Raw genomic sequence first — 16,654 nt, 5'->3', positions numbered from 1 at the left:
ACGCAGCCTCAGCATGGCCGGAGAAGCGGTGCGTCAGTGCGCGCCCAGGATCCGAACCTGGGCCACCAGTAGCGGAGTGCACGCACCCAACCGCTAAGCCACGGGGCCGGCCCTATGCAGCTCTCTTTTAATTTAGATTGGAGAAAACAAGAGTTACAAACAGAAAATATATCTATACTGTCTTTTTAATTTACCTAGGTAGTTATCATTATTGGTGCTCTTTATTGCTTCATGAAGACTCAAGTTACTGTCCAATGCCCTTTAATTTCTGCCTGAAGGACTCTCTTTAGCATTTCTTGTAGGGTAGGTCTGCTAGCAATAAATTCTCTCAGTTTTTGCTTATCTGAGAACACCTTATTTTCTCCTTCATTTTTGGATAGTTTTGTCCGATACAGACAATCTTTTCTTTCAGCACTTTAAATATGTCCTTACATTGCATTCTGATCTTCATGGTTTCTAATGAAAAACTGGCTGTTAATCTTAGTGAGGATCCCTTGTACTTGATGATTTGCTTCTCTCTTGCTGCTTTCAAGATTCTCTTTTTGTTTTTATCTTTCAATATTTTGTTTATGATGTGTTTTGGTGTGGATCTCTTTAAGTTTATCCTACTTGGGTTTTGTTGAGCTTCTTGGATGTGTAGATTCATGTTTTTCATCAAATTTGGAAAGTTTTCACTGGTTATTTCTTTAAATATTCTATCTGCACTTTTCTCTCTATCCTCTCCTGGGACTCCCATTATGTGTATACTGATATGCTTGATGGTGTTTCACAGGTCTCTGAGGCTCTGTGCATTTTTCTTCATTCTTTTTTCTTTGTTCCTCAGACTAGATAATCTCAATTCACCTATCTTCAAGTTTGTTGATTCTTCTGCCTGCTTAAATCTGCTGCTGAGCCCCTCTGACGTACATTTCATTTCAGTTATTATACTTTTCAACTCCCGAATTTATATTTGGTTCCTTTTTTATAAAAAAAAAAATTATAGACACTTTTTAATTAAAAAATTCTATTTTTTTATATTCTTTATTGGGGAGACATTGTTTTTATACTTCACTTTAGTTATTTAGATATTGTTTCCTTTAGTTCTTTGAATATAGTTAAACTAGCCATTTTAAAGAGTTTTAAACTGTCAGACAGGTCAAATTATGACAATTCTCTGAGAACTTTCACAGGACAGAAGCTTCAAGTCCATTCGGCTCTCTCTAGTGGCTGCCAGGCTGCTGGTTTTCACATGATGGGAAGATGGCTTTCAAGGCTACTGTGGAACTGAGCAGGGGGGATGGTATATGGCAAATTAAAATGCCACAAAGCTTGTTGCTTTTACCAAGAGTCTGCTGTCTTTCTTGAATAAACACTCTTCAGATTGTTAAAAGCCTTTGTAATTTCCAAGGTTCTGAAAAAGTTGATTTTGACAATTTTTGTCAGTGTTTTTGTTGCTTTTATGTAGGAGGGAATTTTTGGAGATTCATACCATGCCATTCCTGTTGATGTCCTAATTCTGTATGTTAAGTAAAAATATACACACATGGAAAAACTAATATTTTCTCCCCACATTCTGATACATCATCCAGTGTACTCCATTTAGGAGGTTAGCAGTGTAAAATAAAATCTTCAAAAAACTCAATTGAGGTTTATAGCATTTCCGAAGGCCACACCACATGGCATCATATGATTGTGATGGCTCCCCTTAACTTTTCCAGATTTCCCTGTGGGACCTCCATTCTCCTGGTCAGCTGAGTTGAAACTCAGGATTATCTGACACTTCCCTTACTCTTCTTCTTCCACATCCCCTCAAGTCTTCCTTCAGTCTTATTCATATATAACCTTTCTTTCCATTACCAGTGAACCATTACCTCTCACCTGCCACCAGTCCCTCTCTACTCTGCTTACCAACAATAAGTGAATCTTCATATAAATACGACTTTGATATCAGAGTTCACTCCAGGGATCAGAGGCTTCCATCAACCTTACCTTGTCTTCTTCTGGATAAAATCTAGTCTTTTTAATGTGGCCCTCCAAGTTTTCAAAATCTGGAACCAGTCTGAACTAGCGGTCAGACAACTGGGGTTCTGATTCCGGCTTAGTTCTTGTGGAAGCTCCCATACCTATTTTATGGGGCATAGGACATTATTGAGCACCTACTATGTGCTGAACTTAGAGTCAGTTCATGGAGATATAGATAAGTAAACCTGTAGTTATAATATACTGTAGCTAAGAACTATGTAGAAGGATCAATTGAGAAGATATTTCAGAAACTACCTTGAAAATATGAAGAATGGCAGAAGTGAAAGGTATTACTGCATTTTTTTTTCTTATTTATTTACCTCCAGTATAATACCCTCAAAGATTTAGTGAAGTGTTATGGTGGCAAATGCTTATATAATCGGTTTTCTTCCCTAAAAATAAGACGTTGTTGTGAGATCCCTGGGACTTCTGCATATATAGGAGGCCACATAAATACCTGTTGACCTTGTAGCATTTGTGTCCTCATCTTTATAGCAGGGATGATACCTGTCCTGCTTACTTCTCAGGACTGTGGTGAAGGACCCACAGGAGAAGACACATATAGGGTCCTTGTGAAATGCCTTGCAAATCCCACTTATTATCAAAACAATTATTATAAAAAAATAAAAATAAATAATAAGAATAAATTATAAAAATACTCTCATTTTTTATCACCTATGCATCTCAAGTCGTCGTGTCTTCATCTGAACATTGGTTTGGGCAATTTAATGAGAATAAGTAACTTATCTCTGTTAAGCATTTTTTGGGCTACTTTTTGTGCTTAGAGCTCTATAAACACACTGTGAAAACATTAACGATTACTGATATGTCACCAAAAACAACCAAGGAGGAAAAGAAAAGCAGTTACTTACGCTCTGCTTTTAACTGTCCAAGGATGGAATTTTCTCCTCTGCACATGGTTCTGGACATATATAAAGGAAAGAAATAATTATGGAGATTTCAAAGGAACCAATCCCATTGCAATATCTGTGGGCTATAGTCTTAATCCAAGTAAAAACACAACAAGTGCTTTTATGAGAAGATGCTACATAGATGTTTTAAAAGCTAAAAAACCACATGACTATCACTTGTAATGTCACTGATGGGACAAGGTAGTTGTGTTGAGTTGGGTAAATGGAAAAGTTATAAAATTGATGTTAGATTTCAGAAAGAGACGCTATTTTTAAAAGATGGGTTATGAATGAACTTTGCCTCTTAGAAAATTCGGTGACAGTAAAATTTAGAATGCGTTGATAGATAAGAATACTGACAGATTCACATTACTTTCAGAGGTAAAAAGGGCAAACACTTAGCAGAGTAATTTTGGAATTAAAGAAACTATTATACCTGGGGTGTCTCTGTAAAGTCAGCAAACCCCTTAGAAGTGAAAAATATAGTCTCAAATAACTGACTCTGCTAATGATTTTGTTTCTCAAGACTCTGATAATGGTCGATGAATTACAAAGACTAACAAAATAAAAAATTTTATGCTCCATCTGCTTGCTCTATGAAAGCAATTAAAAATATAGTTATGCCTGGGAAGTGCTGATATTATTAAAGATGATGCCAGCAAATAGAGATGTTTTTGCATAATAAAAAGTTACAGTTTTGGTTGCTGAACAAAAGCCAAGCATGTTATTTCACTCAGCTGGTTCAAACCCAAGAAAACAGTCATAGAAAATAATTACAATTGACAATATTCCAAAAATAATATTAGCATGGCAAATGAAGCAGATAAAATCCAATTAAACATATGTCAGTGCTTTAAATACTTGAAAAGCTCTGTTTGTCATACTATAAATCAGATGATATTAGAAATGGGCAAATCTTCAACCTAATGTATAGACCAAAGCACAGATAAAGTTCTCTCATACTGTAATCAGGCAAAATTACCCAAGAGGAAACAAAACATCTTTACTTGAAACCCTGGCAGATAGACACAGCTTGAAAAGTCAGTAAGAAACAAGAGGATTAAAAAAGAAGATTTCCACCACTGCAGGGGGTGCCTCTAGGGAGGGGGACCCAAGCAGAAGGGCACCTAAGCCCCCACCCCCAATCTGACCAAGGCTCTGAACTTTTACCTGCATTACACACTGGGGGTTCTCAGTAAGGTCTCATTTGTCTGTCACCCACAAACGAGTTTGACTAGAAAAGTGGGAAACTACAGGTGGTTCTGAAAAACAGGGGCTATTAAAACAAAATACCCAGAGTCCAGACCTTGTTTTGACTTAGTAAGAGTGTGATCCTGAGCAGGAATCTTTTGTATCTCAGGTCACAGAGCCTATAACTGGGAGCTGGATTTATGCCCAGGCCGTCCACTTACCTCTTCACTCCCATTCTCTTTTCCACTCAGTGACCCAGAGTTCACGTCGGGAATGCCTTTCCATCACTTTCTACTCCACCTCTCTACGCCTGCCCACAGCTAGTACCTCTCTACCCTCCATAACGCTCCACTGGCCAAGTCTGAGCTTCATGTGCCTTCTTGAGTGAATACGGGAACTTGGCTTTTTAGAATGTCAAGACTGGGACTTACCATTTTCCCCCAAATTTTAACAGATAAAACAGAATTAAAATTCCACAAGATAGGAAAGAACCTTCATGCTTCATTTACTAGCAGAGGCTATTTTACCAACCTTGTTGAAGGACTCGCTACCTAAAGAATCATCAACAAACGTGTGCATTTTAAGCATTTAATTTTTTTTCTTTTCTCTACTTACTGCAAAGAATATGGAAAGCTCAATAACTCTTTGGTGGTTTAAAGATAATTTTTAAATCAATATTCTATACATATAATCCTGATTATATATATATTTAAGATATATATGTACATATATATTAATTTAAAAGACATATGTATATCTATTTAAAAGATATGTATGCATACATATCTTTTAAAAAGATATATATGCATACATATCTTTTAAAAAGATATACATAAAAGATACATATGTATATATACATATATGTATATATATTTTAAAAACATGTATATATAAATATATATACTAAAGAACTAAAGTATTAGTCTCCCTTTTGTACTTGTACATATTGTATACATATAAATATATACACATATATATCTAATAAATGGAGACAATGACTTTAGATATATATAATAGGCAATGAATATATAAGAGAGACTAACATTTTAGTTCTTTTATAGTCGCCATGTGTCCTAGGCCCACCATTTATGATTTTAGGCTCTATTTGAATTTCATCAACTACTAAACAGGCTAAGATTCAAAAGTAAAATAAAGAAAAGTGTTCATCTGTTCAACGCTCCACTGAATAGATGTGGAGACACATTTCCATTCCTTTCACCAGCTTACATGCATGACTGATTGAAAGGTGAAAACAGACAATTTTAGGTTTTTGGCACCTGTAGTTGAAGTGCATTATTGCCTGGAGAGCGTTTCCTCCACCGGTTGAAATGTCTCCTTCGAACCCTGGCAGAAGTGGTATCACCACATACACCCGGTATCTCTGGCTTTCCCTGCAAAAGTCAGATGCATGCAGAGAAATTCACCAAAAAAAGATAGAGTATCAGTTAAAAATGACAGCCAAGCAGTTCTCATGGTTTTAGAGATTGAGCAAATGGCTCCCTACAATACACTCAATCCCATTTCAGGGCTTGGGGGTGCTGCTGGATCGGAGGCCAGAAGCTGTTATCCAAATACAGTTCTTAACAACCTGAAAAGGTAGCTGAACATGGCAGTAAAGTGGGAATCGTATCCACTCTCTCTCTACAGCGTAATCCTTCCTATGACAAAATTCATTGTAAGAAAGCCTTGCTTGATTCCCATGGAAGTGGGGCGGGCGGATTATAACCAAGTTTTGAAAAAGATGTTATCATTATAGTTTTATGTATAACAAGTTATATCCACAGTACTCAGCTCAGAGCCTGGCAAATAGCAGGCATTCAGTTAATAATTGTTGAGTAAATGAGTTTCTACAGCTTAGATCTCAGGGGTAAAAAGACATACTGGACCCAGTATATTTTCCAATGCAAAAATCATCATTGTTTAAAAACTCTGATTCAGCTGCAAAATGTTACCCTGGGCCTTTCAAGAATTCTGAGTGACTGATGTTGATTTTTTATTTTTATTTATTTATTTTTCCCCCAAAGCCCCAGTAGATAGTTGTATGTCATAGCTGCACATCCTTCTAGTTGCTGTATGTGGGACGCAGCCTCAGCATGGCCAGACAAGTGGTGCATTGGTGCGCGCCCGGGATCCGAACCCAGGCCGCCAGTAGCGGAGCGCGAGCACTTAACCGCTAAGCCACGGGGCCGGCCCTGATGTTGATTTTTAAGTCCTCTGCATATATAATACAGTATTTCTTGGCTCACTCTCCCAACTTAATAACAACAGCTTTGGAAAGAAAAGCATCTGAGTTGCCTTTACTACTCAATGACGTAACAAATAGAAGAAGAAAGTGCCGCTCCTTACTTTGATCTGCATTCAGTAAGTCAGAAATTTGGAGAATTATGTTCAAACAGGTATCGCCTATTTGGAGGCAAAGCTGTTAAAGTCGTTGTCTCCATTTATAAGATACACAGGAAGAAGAGAAAGCCTGGATATGACTGGTATCCATTGTGGTCAAGGAATCTCACCCGTACACCTGAGAGGCTATATTCACACACAAGTGCTGCTGCTGGTAAATTTTCAAATCCTATCCTACTTAAACTTTTCATAATACTCATTTTCTAAAGTTCATGTTCTTCTAAACAACTACATTTTTCTTTCACGTGAATATTATTACTACTCTCTGAGGGGTCAGATTTCATTACTGATGTCTCTGAATGCCAACGTACGTATCAGGGCATGTGGAGAGTGAATTCAGTTCAGGGCAGAGAGATGGCCAACAGAACGGAGCCTGGAGGCTGGTGAGCTTAACCGCAGCGCTGAGGAACAAGGAACTTGCAGTGGTTGTTGCAATGGCAGGGATTAATCACTAGATGGCAAACACAGTTTGAGTTGGGGGAGAAAAACGTTTAAAAAATGTAAACTGTTCAAGATTTCTGCCTGATAAGGGTAAGTGACTCACATCCCTAAATGGTAAACCTGACAGTGGAAAAGAAGAACAGAAAGAATACCTAAGCTATTTCCCCACAGCCAGGATTTAAAAGTACAAACGAATTAAACCAGACACTTAAAAATTGACAGCATCTGGCCCCAACTGCCTTTCCAGAATCACCTTCAGTATGATCCTCCCAGACCCCCGCTCCAGTGACTGAAGACCACTGCCCTTTTCTCAGAAGTGCACCCCGCTGCTAAGGAAGGTTGGCTGATCTGCCCTCTGTGCCCAGAACACCCTTCTCTGCCTTGCAGAATCCAACTTCTCCTTCCAGGGCAGCTAAATGGCTCCTTCCCCGGTCAAGCCACCCTGGATTTTCCAGTCAAAATTGGTGTGCTCCTCCTTCTGCACTCCCACGGAACGTGGCACGTATGTCTATTCAGCACTGCTTTTGCTTTACGCTTTAGTGATATGCTTGTCTGCTGCCTAGGCTACGTGATAACCTCTTCTGAAACACAGGATGTATGTCCACATGTCTTTCTATTTTCATCAGTGCCCAGTAGAGGACCCTGGCACACAGTATGCATCTGGTACAATTTGCTTTGGGAGGATGGGGTCAGGTTGGAAGAATGTTTGTTTCTGGGAAATGTTTGGTAGACAAGAGGTTAAGCTGCACCGGACTTTTTTCTTTAAATTAAAATACATTTTATTTGAATTTTTTTATTGTGGTAAAATATATATAACATAAAATTTGCCATTTTAACCATTTTTAGGTGTACCATTCAGTGGTATTAATTACATTCACATGCTGTGCAACCATCATGATATCTATTTCCAAAACTTTTTCATCACCCCCAACAGAAACTCTGATAATTAAGCAATAACTCCCCATTTCCCTTCCCTGCAACTCCTAATAACCTCTAATCTACTTTCTATCTCTACGAATTTGCCTGTTCTAGATATTTCATCTAAGTGTCCTTTTGTGTCGGACTTATTTCACTTAGCATAATGTCCTCAAGATTCCTCCATGTTGTAACATGTGTGAGAATTTCCTTCCTCCTTATAGCTGAATAATATTCCATTGTATGTACAGACCACATTTCGTTTATCCAGTCATCTGCGAATGGGCACTTGGGTTGTTTCCACCTTTTGACTAATGTAAATAATGCTGTTATGAACACTGGCATACAGTATCTGTCTGAGTCCCTATGTTCAGTTCTTTTGGGTATATACCCAGGAGCAGCATTGCTGGGTCATATAGTTATTCTACATTGAGAATTTTTTTTTTTTTTGAGGAAGATCAGCCCTGAGCTAACATCCATGCCAATCCTCCTCTTTTTGCTGAGGAAGACTGGCCCTGAGCTAACATCCATGCCCATCTTCCTCCACTTTATGAGGGACGCCGCCACAGCATGGCTTGATAAGCGGCGCATCGGGGCTCGCCTGGGATCCGAACCTGGGCCGCCAGCAGCGGAGCGCGAGCACTTAACGGCTATGCCATGGGGCTGGCCTCTACGTTGAGCTTTTTGAGGAACCACCAAATAAATTACATTTCCTAATGGATAATATATGCTTGTAGTACAAAATTTAAGAGGTAGAAGATTATATGACGAAAAAAATTCTCTTTCTCTGCTTTATCTTCTGGCCCTGTTTCCCTTCCCTGAGGGCAACTCCCATTACCTTCTGGGTTCTTTTAGAAATAGTCTATGAATTTATAAGCATATATATATACTCTCTGCTTCTACACAAATGTTAGAATACTATAAACACTTTTCTGAATGTTATTTTTATCATTTATCAGTGTATCTTGGGAATCCTTCGAGATCTGTACATAGGGAGTTGCTCATTTTTTAACAACAGTGGTGTGGTATTCCATCCTACATGTGTACTATAATAATTAAACCAGTTCTCTTGGTGGGCATTTCAATTGTTTCTAATTTTCTGCTATTTCAAAAAAAACTATTTTGCTGTGTATGCTGACCCACATAAGTCATTTTTCAGATTTGGAAAAATCTTAGAGGTGGTATTGCTGGTATTGTTTGTGGGTCTGTTTGTAAAAGATGGTTCCCTTTTATCCTCGTGTTTTATATAAGCAAAAATGACTTCAATATAGAGACCTCATGTGTAGGATATTAAGAAATGTCCTGTAAAAATCTTATATCTTTAGATAAAACATTCGTGCAAATTTAGTTTATAGGAATCAGAATGTTCACATTTTCTTGCTCTGGGACTCTGTTAGCTTCATATCAAGGCCTTGGTTTTTTTACAAGGCCACAGTTCCTGAATGATGAAATTTTTAAACAGTGCTCAGCAAATTAGCAGGAACGACTTAGATTTTCATTGCTATAGAAAAAAGGGCTCTAGAATTTCAAACCGTAAAATTGTGGCTAAGTTGAAGCCAATGAAGAGAAAATTCTATGTGACAGTATGTCCCATCTCCTTCCTCGATCCAATCCCCGGAAGACGACAGTTCTCAGCTGCTGAGGATTCTCATTTCTTCTGAAACACTGCATCCTCATAATGTCAGGGTGGTGCAAATTACAGCAATCAGCTTAGGGCAAGAACCTGAGCCCCTCGAGTGCAGAATTATTTATGATTTTAAAAGCAAGATAAGAGCTAGTGGGCACCAAGCCATCATGCAGGCAATCGCTTCATCCACTTCAGTTCAGAACAATTTTATAAAATTGCATTCTCAGGCTTTTTTTCTTAAATAAGTTTTTCTTTCAAAACTCACTAAGTCTTATAGCAACGCTATGAATAATAGCTAAAAATTTGAGATAAATGTCCAATAATAGGCAGACAGTTAACTAAATTATATATAGCCACTCAATGGATATAACATTTTGCAGCCACTAAAAATGATAAAAATGACCACTATGATAGCTTACTAGCAAAATAGTTCTGGTACTGTGTTAAAATGGCCCTAAAGCAAAGTTACAATTACAAGACAATTACAAATGTGGCAGGCTGATACTATGAAATATTAAATAATTTTTCCCCTTAAATGTGTTAACTTCTCCCATTCTGTGACATGAGATATGAAGCAGGCACTGCCCCTAGGGTGGCACTCTCACAAAGAAACCAGGACACAAAGATGTCACCTTCTTAGATTTGGAGAACCAGATAGATATCCCTCGAGCTGAGGCAGGAGAATAAAGAAATAAGGGTGAGACTCAGTGCAGAGCCCCTTCCTTCACCGTCAAGCAGAATTCCAGGGAGAACATAACAGACCCCATCCCCTTTTAAACATGAGGATATGGGAGCCATGAGGATCTGAGCCTTGCTTCCAGTGGAACCCCAGAGAAATGCCGAGAGTGTAGTCTACCAGCCCACGTGATGTGGCAGCGATACAGAAGTGGCAGAAAGGCAGGTCTGAAAGGAGTAGGCTGAAGCCCCCAAGTTACAGTAAGCAGAAGCCAGAACTGGCCCAAGACAGATCAATAATGAGAGCTGGACACCCCTTCCCGAAGGTCTAGGGCTCCTTAGCATCTATACCAAGGATGGGGGTGTGTCAGGGAGGGGAGAGGCCGGGTAGCACCCTGACTGACTGAATACAGAGCAGAAATAAAGAGAAATCACTGGATTAGGCCACATTTATCAGGAAGTGACTAAATTAAATTTCCTTCTATTGTGTGGAAATGAGACTTGAGATTAGGTGAGTTATACAAAAAGGAAATAAGTTACAATTCAACAGAAAAATAAGTATGTATATTAATATAGTAAAAAGGAAATAGGAAGATAAAAGGTGAGTTATTTAGGGTGGTGAGAGTGTAGGATCTTTAAAATTAATATTTTTAATTTTTGTGATTGCTGTAACGCTGCTTGTACCTTTAAAACAGAGGACTAATGCACCATGTAAATGGGTCATAGCAGCGGCTCCCCTCTACTTTTCCCTCCTTGTTCTTCTCTCTCCCAAACCCCCTTCTTCACCCTTGGTCCCTCCTCAGCATGGAGGGCAGTCAGAGGAGCGGGGTCTGCTCAGAGTGGGGTCTCAGAATCTGTAAGAAGGCCGCAAAGGAGCTCATCGTGCTTCTTCAGTGACAAGATGTTTTATTTTTTGAGAATTTGAGATTTATAGGTCATATTTCATTGCTGTCAACTTCAAGAGCTGGTATAAATCCTATCATAGCAGCAGTGAATGCTGCCAGAAATAAGAATTGTGATTGGGGCTTAGAGTTTTTTGTGGAGAGAACTTTATACGCTAGTGGTATCAGTTATGTGAGAACTGGATCTGTAGCTCCTCAGTGGTTTGGAACATAACCTATGTTATCTTGAGTTTGGCAAATCTTTTAAAATGCAGTAGAGCTTTTTCTGGTCTTCAGTTTCCTCATCTGTAAATGGGGGAGTTGGCTAATATCACTGCTAGTCCACTAGAAGTACTGGCCCTGTTAGCAATGACTTTGCATATTATATGCGTGATTTTATAGATATGACATATTATATACTGTGCACGCACACACACGTAATTTCTCTCATTGGTTATCTTTTGAAAATGGAAAGCTTTTAAACATGAGAATGTTCAGGGTTAGCCGAGCTTGTCTGACTTAGACTTCACTCTGGACTTGATAACCTTTGGCAGGCACGTCCTTCAGTGTCCCCCAAACAAGAGTCTACAAAATCTTTTATTAAACTGTTCCCACTACGGCCCAGCTGTATTTTTTTTAGACTATCTCCCTTCCTTGCTCTCTCTGCCAGGGCACGTGCTCAGGCTCAAAATGATTGCTGGCCTCTGCCCTGTGCTAATCTTTACATCTCTCTATCTGCTGAGATTACCATTTATATAATTTTTGGCATCAAATGAAAGCAATTCAATGATCTAAATCAGAAGTTCTCCTGCCACGAAATGTTGTCATTTGTTCCCTTCTCCAGGAATTTCATAGACCGTGGAGGTTATCTTACAAGAAAAAAATGTGAAACCAGCAATTGGCATACTTAATTGAAATGTTTTTTATTCTTTTTATTATAACTGCAGTTTAAATTTCTTTAAGATGGTGCTCCTGAAACATACTCAACATGTCCTTTCAGCTTGGGACACAAATTATAGGATATGGTAATTATAGGATGTGGATTTTTCTTTAAGCATACAAAATTTTTATCTCTCAAGCAATTACTTTACAGTTCATCTGATTTTTTATTTTAAAATAAAGTATGTCTCATAGATTTCTGGGAGGCTTAACTTTAGAACATTTCTACTTCCCTTGAAATGAGGGAAATTTTGTAGCTGAGTGGAGAACAAAGGCTGAAGTCCTAAAGACCTGGTCTGGGTCTCAGCTCCATTCATCCACAGCTGTGTGACTTGGGCAAGTTACCTGATCTCCCTTGGCCTCAGCTGCCTCATCTGAAGAATGGGAATAATTATGCATCCACTTCATAAGGTTGATATGAGAATTGAACGAAGTAACATACATAAAGCACCTCCGATGTGGAAAAACTCAAAAACTATTTGGTAACATTATTATTCAATTAACAACCAGTGATTTAAATTAGAAAGCTTGCACACCTTCAAAGAGTAATAAAGTAATAATGCCTAAAATTAAAACAAAACAAAGCAAAACTGAACTCACGTTGTGCTTCAGAATACCTTTTATTTTACTTTATATTTTGGGAGAGGGTGTTATCAAATCAATAATGGGGAATCCAAAAATTGAATCCCAGGAGGAGGAGTCAGCTATAGATTCTTTGCAGGGCACCTCTAGACAGTGTTTTAATCATGTGCATCTACTTGTCACAGGATGGACAAGCGCCAGTGGTAGGAAGCCAAAATAGGTTTTATTTATCCAGCAGTAGCCATCTAATAACTTAAAATAAGGCATATTAAACATCTCTTTAATTAAAACATTTCTGTTTCTAACATAAATATTAATTCTGAAACAGTGCTTCTTTATCCCCACTCAATTTACAGTGAGCTAGCATATTTCCAGAGGATGAATTTCCTGGAAATAACATAATAATTTCTTACAGAAACTGGTGCTTTATTTCTTTTTCAAATAGCTTTCACATCCTTTCATATGAGCTAGGTAGGGCAGATATTATTTTCTTTGTTGGTGAAAAAAGAGTGTCAGAAAGGCAACTGACATACAGTTGTCCCTTGGTATCTGCAGGGGATTGCTTCCAGGACACCCCACGGATACCAAAATCCGTGGATGCTCACATCCCTCAGTTGGCCCTCTATAAGCCCATGTTCCGCATTGTACCATCCACAGTTGGTTGAATCAGCGGATGTGGAAACCGCAGATTCAGAGGGCCGACTGCAGTCAAAAGGTCACATACCTGTAGATAACAGAGTTGGAAAGAACCTGGTCCCCAATTAATTTCAGATTCCCTAGGGGAGTATTCCCCATACCACCCACTCACGGGCAAAGTGCAAGCACTATCTGGCACTGTTCTACAGTTACAGGAAGCAAGAATTTGAGTAATTTTCAAAATTGTGTATTTTTCAATGTAGTTTAATACTGTATTTTTCTTTTTCTTTTTCTTTTTTTGTGAGGAAGATCGGCCCTGAGCTAACATCTGCCAATCCTCCTCTTTTCGCTGAGGAAGCCTGGCCCTGGGCTAACATCTGTGCCTATCTTCCTCCACTTTATATGGGACGCTGCCACAGCATGGCTTGACAAGCGGTGCGTCGGTGTGCGCCTGGGATCGAACCGGCGAACCCCGGGCCGCCGCAGCAGAGTGCACGCACTTAACCGCTTGCGCCACTGGGCCGGCCCCAATCGTGTATTTTTCAATGCAGTTTAATATTAAAATACAGAGGCATTAAATCAACTGCCTATTTTCATTGTATGTGTCAACTTTGTGGTGGTAACAGTGCAGAATGCACTCTCTCACTTCCTGACTAAAGGCAACAACATTAACGCTGTCGAGTTTCCATGAGCAAAAATGGTTTCATCCTCAGAGACCATTCATTCATGGCACACAGCGTGTTTAAATGTTTTCCACCTGGGTCACTTGTTTCTACTCTGTCTTTTGGCTTATTCAAACATGGTGTAAACCAGTCGATTTTAGACTGTGGATTATGACTTCTTCTCCCTGATCTCTAGTCAGATTTGAGTTGTCAAAACAGGCTTCCAGTGGGCTGGGCGCTGGTCTCAACTCCAAGACAGTCTTACTTATTAGAGCAGACCTTTCGTTCCTGCAGAGATCCCCACAACTATGCTTAGTTCTGCGTGGGATGAACAATATTCTGAGGCTCCAGGTCATGGACCAGAGTATGGAGGCGATGCAAAAACCTGGTTCTGTAAAGAATTATGGCTGTTGAGAAGGAACTAGGAGGAAGAGAGGGGAGTGGAGAACTCCCTTCAGGGAGTTGGTGTGGGGCTGGATTCCAGCAATGGCAGAAAAGTAAAGGCTCAGGCCAGTTGAGGTAGTTGGCAATTTAAAGACTCCCATCTCTCCTGGGTGGCAGGGACCTGGAAGAGAGCCTGTGTTCCTCGGTCAGCCTGGCTGAATGCTGACTGTCCTTTCCCTCCATCTGCTGTGTGCTACATTCTATTCTTTTTCCAACAGGCAAAATTATACTTGTTGCTAGGCATGTGACTGGCAGGGAAGTTCCAAGTCTCTGCAGAGTGGCGAGCAGAGAACTCAATGAAGGAAGAGAGAGGGGTAAGCTTGGGGATGGCACATCATGGCTCTCCGTTTGAAAAGGAAGGGCCCACTGCAGGCAGCCTGCAAGTTGAGCTTTTTAATTCTGCCTTTACCTTTCCTAAGAATACGAGCTCACAGATAAGAAATTATTAAAGGAAAATATATTTCACACTTGTGATTAACACAGGAGATGAACAATAATGTGGAGATACACAGAAGGGGAAAAATGTAAACTATGTTTCCAGGATACGTGTGTGTATCCACTAAAAGTCTGAAGCTGTGATATACATACCACTTTGAAATGTGACTCTCAAAGAAAGTGGGATGATTCGGAGATCAGAGCTAAATGACACACAGTTAATTTGAAATTCAAAGGACTCATTTCCCATTTCTACAAAGTAAGCTTGAAATTGCATCTTTAATGTGCTCTGTGAACTTCCAAGTGTGAGATGCAATCGACAACAGATGCTACCTTACCATGCTCTCCTACCACGGATCCCTTTTCCTCTTAAGAGCAGCTCACAGGATCACCGGGAAATGTTTAATCAGAAAATATCTTAAAGCCCTAAAATGCTATGATTTTAGAAGAAGTCCAAATTTTTAAAGACAAATTAATATGCTAAAGAAAAATAGTCTTTCAGGCTCCCAAACACTTTAAAACAAATCTTATAGGTACCTATTAAACCATCTACTATAGGGAACTAATAACTGAGATGAGGGAAGTTGAGACTGAAGGTGTACAAGCTACTCTCCTTATTAGCTGATCACAGCTCCAAAATTCATGATTCACTGCTCAGCCCAACAAGCTCATTTGTCAACTTAATGTTTCCACAACTTATTTCAATTTCATGAAAAAATTATTTTTCTCTTTTGTCAAAAGCGCTTTATAGATAAAGTGGACTCGCTTGCATCAATGAAATGCAAGAATTGACAGAAAGATAATCCAATGTTGTACATTAGACATAATTGCGAGAGTGGCAAGGATGCAAGAAATCTCTGTGTGTACAAGCATGTTTAACTATAAAAAAGACTGTTTTTAAGTCATCTCAGAAACAGATCCTATGGTGATTTTCTGTAAAAAAGCATATGAGAAAGCAAAGGATAAAGGCTGCCTGTATTAATATTTATGGCCATATACACTCTTCTAGGGGAGTACTAGGCACTCGTGGCTGTGCTCTAGAGTTACCTGTGGAACATTATAAAATACGGGTGCCAAGGCCTTGCTCCAGAAAATTCTGATCCAGTAAGCCTGAAGTTGAGTCCAGCTCTCTGTATATTTGTAAAGTTCCAATGGTGATTTTGACATGTAATAAAGGGTGAGATCCACTGTACATCCTGCAGGATGTGGTTGGTGGTGTGGTATGCTACCAGATGCCCTCACTTTGGGACCAAGACAGCCATTTCCTTAGCTGCCAAGAGTGTTCGCTGCTGACTACTTATTCACACTTAAGTCCTCCTCTAGGAATCGTCTTCCAAATTGCCCTCCATAGGCCAAAGGGACTTGCCTCACCCAAGGTCACGCCCATTCCCTGGAGGCAGCCTGCATCCAATGACCCGTCCATGGGAAGAGAGGAAAACAAAGGCCCATCCCACTTGCTTTAATTTGGGGCAATCTTGAAGAGGTCTTTAATCCTAACTATCCATGAAAGGAGTTACGTGGTGTGGGGGGAGGCACTGGGTTAGAGGACCAAAGATTTGGGCTCAAAACCGTTTTTGCCTATTGCTGTTAGTGGCCTAGACAAGTCACATGATGTCTTGAACCTCAGTTCTTAATTCTAAAAATGGGGACAGCAACAACAACAATAATAACAACAACAAAAATTACATGATCTACTTTTAAGAGTAGTTGTGAAGATTCAGTAAGAGTCTATAGACATAAATTGTGTATCATAAAAAGTGCTGGTAGTTATTGTATAAAATGTTCTTACATCTAAAAATCCCCAGATATTATGTAAAAAAAAAGATATCAAAGTACCACATGACACTGGAAGTCAAAAAATGTTTTAATCCCCAAATGTGTATGTACTTAACATTCTCCACTGCATGTGTTCAA

The 16,654-nt window shown here is 39.3% G+C and overlaps 1 protein-coding gene across 3 annotated transcripts in view; it reads right to left on the bottom strand.

Moving 5' to 3' along the window:
• The window catches only part of PLD1 (phospholipase D1), a 202,927-nt gene that overhangs the window by 32,240 nt on the left and 154,033 nt on the right, over window positions 1-16,654 (bottom strand). For all 3 annotated transcript variants that reach the window (XM_058556350.1, XM_058556351.1, XM_058556349.1), the window contains 2 exons: window positions 5,381-5,494; window positions 2,874-2,923 (listed from right to left, as the gene is read on the bottom strand). In XM_058556350.1, the coding sequence (XP_058412333.1) occupies window positions 2,874-2,923; window positions 5,381-5,494 (164 nt within the window). The remainder of the gene's footprint in view (window positions 1-2,873; window positions 2,924-5,380; window positions 5,495-16,654) is intronic.

Source organism: Diceros bicornis, chromosome 15, assembly GCF_020826845.1.
Source record: "Diceros bicornis minor isolate mBicDic1 chromosome 15, mDicBic1.mat.cur, whole genome shotgun sequence".
Taxonomy (NCBI): Eukaryota; Metazoa; Chordata; class Mammalia; order Perissodactyla; family Rhinocerotidae; genus Diceros; species Diceros bicornis.
The sequence above is the reverse complement of the archived record's forward strand: the minus strand, read 5'-3'. Positions and strand labels throughout refer to the sequence as shown.